This window comes from Sinocyclocheilus grahami, unplaced genomic scaffold (genome assembly GCF_001515645.1).
Source record: "Sinocyclocheilus grahami isolate Dianchi unplaced genomic scaffold, SAMN03320097.WGS_v1.1 scaffold890.1, whole genome shotgun sequence".
Lineage (NCBI taxonomy): Eukaryota > Metazoa > Chordata > Actinopteri > Cypriniformes > Cyprinidae > Sinocyclocheilus > Sinocyclocheilus grahami.
The window spans coordinates 95,959-106,520 of NW_015506069.1; the positions used below are offsets into that span (position 1 = coordinate 95,959).

At 35.4% G+C, this 10,562-nt stretch overlaps 1 protein-coding gene across 1 annotated transcript in view; it reads right to left on the minus strand.

Moving 5' to 3' along the window:
• Positions 1–335: 335 nt before the first annotated feature.
• The window catches only part of LOC107563820 (rho GTPase-activating protein 12-like), a 39,676-nt gene continuing 29,449 nt past the window's right edge, over positions 336–10,562 (minus strand). Inside the window, exons 8-13 of the mRNA XM_016248786.1 lie at positions 5,635–5,696; positions 5,496–5,519; positions 4,797–4,972; positions 4,553–4,687; positions 4,364–4,469; positions 336–4,253 (exon numbers count right to left, since the gene is read on the minus strand). Coding sequence (XP_016104272.1) covers positions 4,079–4,253; positions 4,364–4,469; positions 4,553–4,687; positions 4,797–4,972; positions 5,496–5,519; positions 5,635–5,696 — 678 coding nt within the window. The 3' untranslated portion in view covers positions 336–4,078. The remainder of the gene's footprint in view (positions 4,254–4,363; positions 4,470–4,552; positions 4,688–4,796; positions 4,973–5,495; positions 5,520–5,634; positions 5,697–10,562) is intronic.

Sequence of the window (10,562 nt, forward strand, 5' to 3'; positions counted from 1 at the left end):
AAAAATGGCAAGAAAGGTCATATTTCACTTGAAAAAAAAAAAATATATATATATATATATATATTTTGCATGAAGACAATGAAGCCTATTTTTAGGACCATCACAGACATTTTTTAATGAACACATTTTAATCATCTGAAACAATTAAGAACAATTGCAAATACACATTGATTTTAATTTATGTCATAAAGTTTAATTCATGCTTATTTAAAAAAAAATTAAATTGTGTCCAGACAGAATGGTTTTCATTACTGTATTACAGTATTTTATGCTTAATCTTTAAAGTCGCCTTTTTTCTTAATGCAAAATAGAATTTTTTTCAACTTGATTTTTTAGGGTGAAATATGACCTGGACATTTCTTTGTGAGATTAACCACAGATACTTAATGCCTCAAGTTTAAGATACCATTCAGTATTTTTGTCGTGTTAATCAGGCAAGCTGTTGTTAGCATTGCCTCGTTTTTCCATCTGATTGTTTGTCTGCCTTATGAAGGAAATTAAATGGCACTTCACTATTAATAGCTCATTTATAAAAAGAAGAAAATGTAAATAATTAATTATGGAAATATTCATAGGAATGCTTATTATCATTTTAAAAAATGTAATCGCTTTTTGATTCAATTTAAACTGGTTATTTGTAATGAACTACTCAACTGAATAATAATTCAAATCAGATTCGAATTCGATTTAAAAAAAGACGTTTTGTAATAAGCACTCCAAAATATTTGTCGGCAACTGTAAAAAAAAAAAAAAAAAAGTTTTGAAAACATACTTTTCACGATCATGACACCATATGAATGAAAACAAAAAACTTCAGGAAAAAAAGTGTCAACCTCAAAAGGCAGTTTCACCTGTTGTTTCATTCATCTTTGCGTGGCTTTATGTTGTAATGTGTCAGTCTGTGTTCATAGGAGATGCTCTGCACACCCACAGCCTTATGCAAGACCGCCAAGCTGTAAGTGCCATTCACAAACATTAACACAGTGCTCCACAGTCACACCGGACAATCTAGACAACTAAAGACACATAAAATGTCCACACTGCTCAAGGACCCAACCCAACAGATTTGACAAATGTACAGAAATTTTGTAACAAGTTTGTAACACTGCCCTCATTTGTAATCAAATGGCACACTGTCAAGCTGTTATAGCTCATGCTGGTTTTCAGTGTTTAGAAAAGCGGTTTTCTCTCTTTTAGCCCACTTTGGTATTGCCAGGAAAAAGATAATATAACATATGTAGCCCTACATATGTAGAATCATATAATAACCTAAAACAACTAGCCAAACCAAGTAATGAATTCAAACCAATTAGAAGCAGGTTAAGGATTATTTGATGAACGATGATGAAAGAAATATACTTGAAAGAACTGTATGAACCATAGGATTGTATAGGAGAGCACAACCCATAATCATCAGCAAGTGTTCTCTCTGTTATTAAGATTTCCAACTTGCACGGCCCTATAGATGAAACAAAATCTAGCATCCCGAAATCATGCAGAAGGCAAATGTAATATGACTGTGAAGTGCACAAAGAAAGCAGCACTTTGAAAGAGGCGCATAGGATAAAAAATGTTTTAGTAGACCTTACAGTATTATTAATTTCAATGTATTTCGAAATGTTTATTCTTTTTTGTTTATGCATGTGTATATTGTGTAATACCATTAGTATTATTGTCATCGAAAATTGTTTCATTTGTAGAACCTTTTTATATACGTCTTATGTTTTTGTATTGCTTTATTTATTGCGTGTGTAATACACAACACTGTAGTTTAACACAATGTATTTTAGAATTAATCTCAGTGCCACGATGGAGGTTAAACCCTGATATACAGTATATAAAGCCGAACTTAACAGTATTAGTTTTATAATTTCAACTTATTTTTTAACTCTACCACAAAAAGTCAATCAGGCAGATATTTGCACCCATTGCTTCAGTTTTTCTTGAACCCTGACCCTTTTCCAACAGCTTCACTGTAATTAATAGTAAATGACCCTTAAACCTGTGATGAAGAGCATGGATTCATGTTGTTGTACTGGTGTTGAATTTGCCATTTTGGAACCAAAAGTAGTCAACTCATTTTGTCTGTTTGTTTTTATTTGTGCCAACTTTGCATTGTGTGTGTAAATGTCACATTTTCCATGAGGTGATTTGTAGGATTTTTTCTTCCTTTGTTTGCTTTTTTTGATGCCCCATAAAATAAAATGAAGTGAAGCACCAGGTCATTTCTAAATTACTTATTCATTCTCTAACAAATTTAGTGAAAGCGTGCTAACATTTAGACATTTCCGCACGACAGTGGGTATCCAAGGTGTTTAGCATTTCATTTAAAACTTTGACCTAAAAAATTAAAGCGTCTAATATGTAAATCTTAAAAAGCAAACAGAGTACATGTTAAGTGACACATCATCCCGTTTTGTATCTAAGAATCCAGCAAAACACTGGATTAGGACAAACTCTACTATTGCAAAGACTTGCAAGAAAATGTATCCATTGGAATGGAAACGAAATAGATTGCAATTTCCACTTAAGAGTGAAATAAGTGAATATTAGAACAAGAAATCAGCAACAAAATGCGTCAGACTAAATCCTCTTTTTCCTCATAGTGGTCAGTCTGCATCTTCATCTATAAAAATATAAACTGTCATACTGTATCAACAGCATGAAAGGAATGTTCCAGGTCCAACAATTTAGACAAGTCCCTAAAAAAAAGCATTTACAGTAAAAGCATATAAGTCTGAACATTCCTTTATGACGTGGCTGTGCTTTGATTAAATCCATATAATATAAAATACATAAGAGTTGGTTTGTATACCAGTAGTTAAATTATATGTGAGAAGTTTAAGAGCAACACATTAAAAACAAAACCAGTGTTATTGAGATATTTGCTGCCCCCTGGTGGAGGGGAGTAACAACACAATAAGGTGACCAATTTGCCTTGTCAATTTTATTTTGATCAAGACAAAGCTCTGCAAGGTACAGCAGAATATTTGACGAATTACATTCAACAGCCATTTACCAAATAACCATATCTGAATTAATTCTCATTAAAACATTTGAATAAACCTGTCTGTATTAATACAATTGTGGCTCTTACTCATCTCTCACACACACACACACACACACACACAGTATGTCCATCAGACATCTTTAGAAAGAGCAATCAAGTTTTATCCACTCACAATTTCTCCTCTCTCTCTAATACAAGATCTTTACATGTTATTTTGTCTACAGCATACTGTACTCATACATTAAATAGGCTGTAGGAGTTTTCAATGCATGACTGGGGTCTGGTCAGGAACAGTAGCGAGTCTAATATCATCATGGGGTAAAATGTGTCCTGCACACATTTAATTTCAATGTCTATCTAAGGACCGAAGGGGACATATGCACTCACACAGCCTGAAATATACTTGACATATATTTTCATAGCTCAGAAGTTTGTACATCATTTGATATTGGATCAATAATCAGGAAATTGAGGCCAAGACTCAAACAAAATATTGTGTATCCAAATCTTAAGCAGCGGTCATCTCAGGGTTACAATCCATTCCCATAAAAATTAGTTGTTAGGATAGAATAAAATCCATGTCTATCATGTCAGTCAATCAGTTGATGTGTTGTTCCAAACCATATTACAGCATTACCAAGGAAAGACGTGATGCAAAATGTAGTACTTGTAATGAACGGAAATCTAAAATGAAGCCTCAGATATCTCCCATATGCAACACGGTTTTCAGTCGGACAGAAAACTTTCATATTTCAAGCCCTCGTTGCTCCAAATTAATCCAAAGATGGTCCAAAAATGACATAGTCCAATGAATTTTGGTATATAAAAATAATACGACATTCAGCCAAGAAAAAAATGACTATAATTTAGTCCAATAAAGATATGAGAAAGGATTTGACTGTTTATGTTGAACCCAAAATGCTGTTTTTTTTCCTCTAATACGGGTGTTCCTCATGTAAACGTACCAAACGTTATGTTCAGTGTTCAGTCTGGCAGCCAATGGGCTGTCGGTCTTCAGCAGTAACTGTGTCCCGTTGGGTTTGGTCAAAGGGTTCCTGTGCGTGTGACCTACCTGCCGAATATGGTCTCGTATTCCATAAGAATGAGCTCAACGATCTGATTCTGGTAGATCATGTGCAAGGCCATATTTGCCGTCTCTACCTCTGGGCGTAGGAGCGTCGGGCCGAACACGATAGCTACACTCTGCGTGGTCATCCTGTTTTCGTCAACATGCTGGATTACTCTACAGAGAGAAAGAGTGTTGTGTGTAAACACACAAGAGAATTATAATCATTTCCATTTATGTTTATGTGCCGTCTACAGTAAGTTGCTCTCTCCTTCTTTTATACTCACTTCTTCAAGTGTTTGAAGAGTGCCAGTATGGTGTCGTGGTTTGGCCGTGGCAGTTGCTTCATCAGATCTTTAACTGCCTGAACTTTCTGCTTATAATCCGGCATTTCTACACAGAAACACACGATAGTGTTATATGAGTGTGAAACATCTCCCTCTAAACCCCAGTGTTAAATATTGATCTCCACTCACTGATAGCGGTGATGAAGTTGTTGAAGAAAGCGTAGGGGAATAGAGGTTCTGGCAGCTCACGGAAAAACATCTTCAGGGCTCCAGTGGTCACGTGAATGTCCTCCCATTTACTGTCCCCTAAATCCACTTTTTCATCTGTATTTATGTAGATCAAAGTGATCAAAATAATCATCTGTTTTTATCATACATATGAGTAATCTGTTACGTATAAATCAGTATGGGTGTAAAAGATAGCAGGACGTACCGTGATTAACAGCAAATCTCAGTTTTTGTATAATGGCCAAATTTCCACTGACTCTGTACAAACCATCCATTCCTAACCCTAGAGGAGGTGAGAAAGAGAAAAAATGACAAGCATTACAAAACATCACAATGCATGTTAGCATGCAGTTCACAGAAGTGAGTATCAACTCATCCAGTTTACATGCACATCAATACTGTGATATTAAGCAGTCATTTTACTATCGATTCATTATTATAGTTTTTTATATTTCAAATTTGATTATTTCTATATTTAATGTTTTCACTTTCATTTGAAAGTTTTAGTAATGTTGTTGCTCGTTTAATTTTTATTAGTTTTTTTTTTTTTTTAAATGTGTATATAGTTTTTAGTCATTTTTATTTGTTTGTTTATTTAGTTTTAGTTATTTTACTTCAAGTTAAACTAAAAACTGAGAAAAGTTGCCTTGGTAACTGCTGAAATAAAACAAGTTTAACAATTTGTATATATTTTATTTCAGTTAATGTTTATTTCATTTTAAGTAATGAAAATGTTAATTGTTATAGTTTTAGGTAACTGTGACAAACCTTTTTTAAAATTAGAAAATAATTATATTATTATTATTATTGACTGCACAACCTTTTCCATTTTGTGGCGATGTTTTCTGGCATTTTTGAAGTTAAGAAATATTCAAGGCCTAATTAATATTTTTTTTTAAGTAGCGTCCAATAGGAGGTCCAGTTCTTCCTGTGGACATGACAAAAGGCAAACAAACAAAACAATATCACCACAGCATGGTTAAGCATTTGTTCGCTCTGTCAAATTAATGAAAGCATTCCCTTCCCTGTTTGCTTTTACTTACCGGACCTTCTTTCCATGTTCAGTGATTTTAGTCATGTTTAAAATGCCACATTTCTCTGATGGCTAGAACAGAGAAACAGATGTGAGAAGAGAGAAAGAAGACAAACCTAAATAAACAAACTACAATGAGATTGATGAACAGCAAGCGGCCACAGAATCAACCAAGAACAGAGTTAGAAGAAACCTAACTTTGTCTAGTCGCAACAGAGGCTGAACCACCATAAAAGAGAGATTACCATACGTAAGCATAGTGATGGTTTAGGCCTGTTTGCAGTATGTTGTACTGAGCTATATTGCATTCTGTTCTGCAGTATTTAGTAAGGAAGCAGCACAGCAGACGCAACCAGTAAATCAATCTTATAAAATGGATAGTTTTAAAATCTGATTGGATGAGTTGCATTCAAACCACATGCAAATGTACACACACCTGTGATCATCACACATCAGTTTAATTCTGTATCAATGCACAAAACTGACTTTATTTTTTTACATCATTGCTAATGTAATCACGTTTTAAACAGTTTTGTCATATTGCTGTGGCATTCTAAATGCATTGATCCATTAGAGGTTTTCCAGTGATTTAACCATCCATAACCATTAAAGCACTCCACTTCAAATTGAGCCAATCCAACACCCTTAAACCCTTAATGCTTGGGTTCTCATGGCTTATTGATTTAATAAAAACCCACACCACAAGCACACATAAAAGCTCAGCATTAAGAGAGGAGTGAAAATAAGGCAGGGCAACAAAGACAAACATAAAGGAGGACCAGGAGGAGAAGAGAGGGATGATGCTAATACAAACAGAGTGTGGGGTTTTAGGAGAGGAGGGACAGGAGGAGTCAGAGTCAGGTGAGCCAGTTTTGGTGTCCTACACAGGAAAACAACAAACCACATGACTCATGTACAATTTTATCAACACCTGTAATAATCAGGAAAAGTAATCCACAGTTTTCAATAGTAATCAATCACTGTACCTATTAATTCGGATCAATACCGGATATTATGTAATTCAGAAAGCATTACATACACTATATACCTCCATTTCAGGGGAAGCCAGGATATTCTATCTTTGCTGGAATTCTTAAAGTAAAAACCACCCATTCTAAATCTAGACAGGACTTGCTGATCATTTAATCAAAGAATGTGATTAATCACACAGGTGTAAAGCATTTATCGAATCATTAAAGAGTTCATTCAAAAATATAAATTCTGTCATCAGCTCAACTTTATGCTGCTCAAAACCATCCACTGAAGACAAAAGGTTGTGAGCAACATCAGCGTGTGCACATGATGACAGTTGAAATTTTATGGTGAACGATTCCTTCAAGAATAATACATTCATGTGCAATTTCTCATGCAGTTCAAAGACATATTGTACAGGATTTGTGCAGAAATCACTGTATATACTGAAATGAGTTGCAGTGGGTGAGAGTGTGCATGCAATCATCTCTGACGACGTGATTGGTTATTGGGATATAGGAGTGAGGCAACACTGACTTGTGGCCTATAAGGGTGAGAGCGGAAGGTGCTTTTGCGGTGCGGGGGTAAGGTTTGCCGGTCCTTGATGGATTTCTGTTTTAACTTCAGTCAAACATAAAGCACATGTAAACATCATCACCAAAATCAGGATGGGAGTCATTCACATCACTATAACCAAAAGAACTGTGTTCATTTTAACCAGACCAGCATTTGACAGTGCTTGTAAATATAATCACCCCTAAGCAGTTTCATGATGACACAAAACCTAATGAATTATTTAAATCATAGTCAAGCTTTTAACATATTTAAATGATTAAATAAATAAAATATATACTGATATTACCGGCAGAAGTTAGAAGCTTGTAGTAAAACTTGTAGAAGAAACAGATGTAGCAGTTAGATAAACTAAAATATCAGCTGTTTCAGCTGTTCTCATGGCTTATTGATTTAATAAAAACCCACACCACAAGCACACATAAAAGCTCAGCATTAAGAGAGGAGTGAAAATAAGGCAGGGCAACAAAGACAAACATAAAGGAGGACCAGGAGGAGAAGAGAGGGATGATGCTAATACAAACAGAGTGTGGGGTTTTAGGAGAGGAGGGACAGGAGGAGTCAGAGTCAGGTGAGCCAGTTTTGGTGTCCTACACAGGAAAACAACAAACCACATGACTCATGTACAATTTTATCAACACCTGTAATAATCAGGAAAAGTAATCCACAGTTTTCAATAGTAATCAATCACTGTACCTATTAATTCGGATCAATACCGGATATTATGTAATTCAGAAAGCATTACATACACTATATACCTCCATTTCAGGGGAAGCCAGGATATTCTATCTTTGCTGGAATTCTTAAAGTAAAAACCACCCATTCTAAATCTAGACAGGACTTGCTGATCATTTAATCAAAGAATGTGATTAATCACACAGGTGTAAAGCATTTATCGAATCATTAAAGAGTTCATTCAAAAATATAAATTCTGTCATCAGCTCAACTTTATGCTGCTCAAAACCATCCACTGAAGACAAAAGGTTGTGAGCAACATCAGCGTGTGCACATGATGACAGTTGAAATTTTATGGTGAACGATTCCTTCAAGAATAATACATTCATGTGCAATTTCTCATGCAGTTCAAAGACATATTGTACAGGATTTGTGCAGAAATCACTGTTAACAGAGTGTGGGGTTTTAGGAGAGGAGGGACAGGAGGAGTCAGAGTCAGGTGAGCCAGTTTTGGTGTCCTACACAGGAAAACAACAAACCACATGACTCATGTACAATTTTATCAACACCTGTAATAATCAGGAAAAGTAATCCACAGTTGTCAATAGTAATCAATCACTGTACCTATTAATTCGGATCAATACCGGATATTATGTAATTCAGAAAGCATTACATACACTATATACCTCCATTTCAGGGGAAGTCAGGATATTCTATCTTTGCTGGAATTCTTAAAGTAAAAACCACCCATTCTAAATCTAGACAGGACTTGCTGATCATTTAATCAAAGAATGTGATTAATCACACAGGTGTAAAGCATTTATCGAATCATTAAAGAGTTCATTCAAAAATATAAATTCTGTCATCAGCTCAACTTTATGCTGCTCAAAACCATCCACTGAAGACAAAAGGTTGTGAGCAACATCAGCGTGTGCACATGATGACAGTTGAAATTTTATGGTGAACGATTCCTTCAAGAATAATACATTCATGTGCAATTTCTCATGCAGTTCAAAGACATATTGTACAGGATTTGTGCAGAAATCACTGTATATACTGAAATGAGTTGCAGTGGGTGAGAGTGTGCATGCAATCATCTCTGACGACGTGATTGGTTATTGGGATATAGGAGTGAGGCAACACTGACTTGTGGCCTATAAGGGTGAGAGCGGAAGGTGCTTTTGCGGTGCGGGGGTAAGGTTTGCCGGTCCTTGATGGATTTCTGTTTTAACTTCAGTCAAACATAAAGCACATGTAAACATCATCACCAAAATCAGGATGGGAGTCATTCACATCACTATAACCAAAAGAACTGTGTTCATTTTAACCAGACCAGCATTTGACAGTGCTTGTAAATATAATCACCCCTAAGCAGTTTCATGATGACACAAAACCTAATGAATTATTTAAATCATAGTCAAGCTTTTAACATATTTAAATGATTAAATAAATAAAATATATACTGATATTACCGGCAGAAGTTAGAAGCTTGTAGTAAAACTTGTAGAAGAAACAGATGTAGCAGTTAGATAAACTAAAATATCAGCTGTTTCAGCTTAAAGGGTTAGTTCACCCAAAAATGAAAATTAGCCCATACATTACTCACCCTCAAGTCATCCTAGGTGTATATGACTTTCTTCTTTCAGACGAATCCAGTCGGAGCTATATTAAAAATTGCTGTTTCATGGCATTCAGCGGGTGTTGCATTACTTCAGTTCAAAACAAATTAAATAAAAAGCTCCCATCCATAAAAAAAAAGGGGGGGGGGGGGGGAAAAAAGGCCCTCTGGAATTCACATCACTATAACCAAAAGAACTGTGTTCATTTGAACCAGACCAGCATTTGACAGTGCTTGTAAATATAATCACCCCTAAGCAGTTTCATGATGACACAAAACCTAATGAATTATTTAAATCATAGTCAAGCTTTTAACATATTTAAATGATTAAATAAATAAATAAAATATATACTGATATTACCGGCAGAAGTTAGAAGCTTGTAGTAAAACTTGTAGAAGAAACAGATGTAGCAGTTAGATAAACTAAAATATCAGCTGTTTCAGCTATCAGCTTAAAGGGTTAGTTCACCCAAAAATGAAAATTAGCCCATACATTACTCACCCTCAAGTCATCCTAGGTGTATATGACTTTCTTCTTTCAGACGAATCCAGTCGGAGCTATATTAAAAATTGCTGTTTCATGGCATTCAGCGGGTGTTGCATTACTTCAGTTCAAAACAAATTAAATAAAAAGCTCCCATCCATAAAAAAAAAGGGGGGGGGGGGGGGAAAAAAGGCCTTTGAAAATTAGCCCATACATTACTCACCCTCAAGTCATCCTAGGTGTATATGACTTTCTTCTTTCAGACGAATCCAGTCGGAGCTATATTAAAAATTGTCTTTGATCTTTCAAGCTGTTTCATGGTATTCAGCGGGTGTTGCATGCTTCAGTTCAAAACAAATTAAATAAAAAGCTCCCATCCATAAAAAAAAGCGCCTCACACAGCTCCGGGGGGTGAACAAAGGCCTTCTGTAGCGCTTTGCTTCCTTTGCTCCTGTTAACAAACGTTGGTTTTCACGAGACTCACTGGTGCATGCGCATGTGCAAAGCGAGGTCATTCGCCTGGAACTGCTTCCCTTTACAACAGTGAGCGCAAACTACATTAAAGTGATTATTACATTATTACATTGGATATTTTTCTTACAAAAACGCATCGATT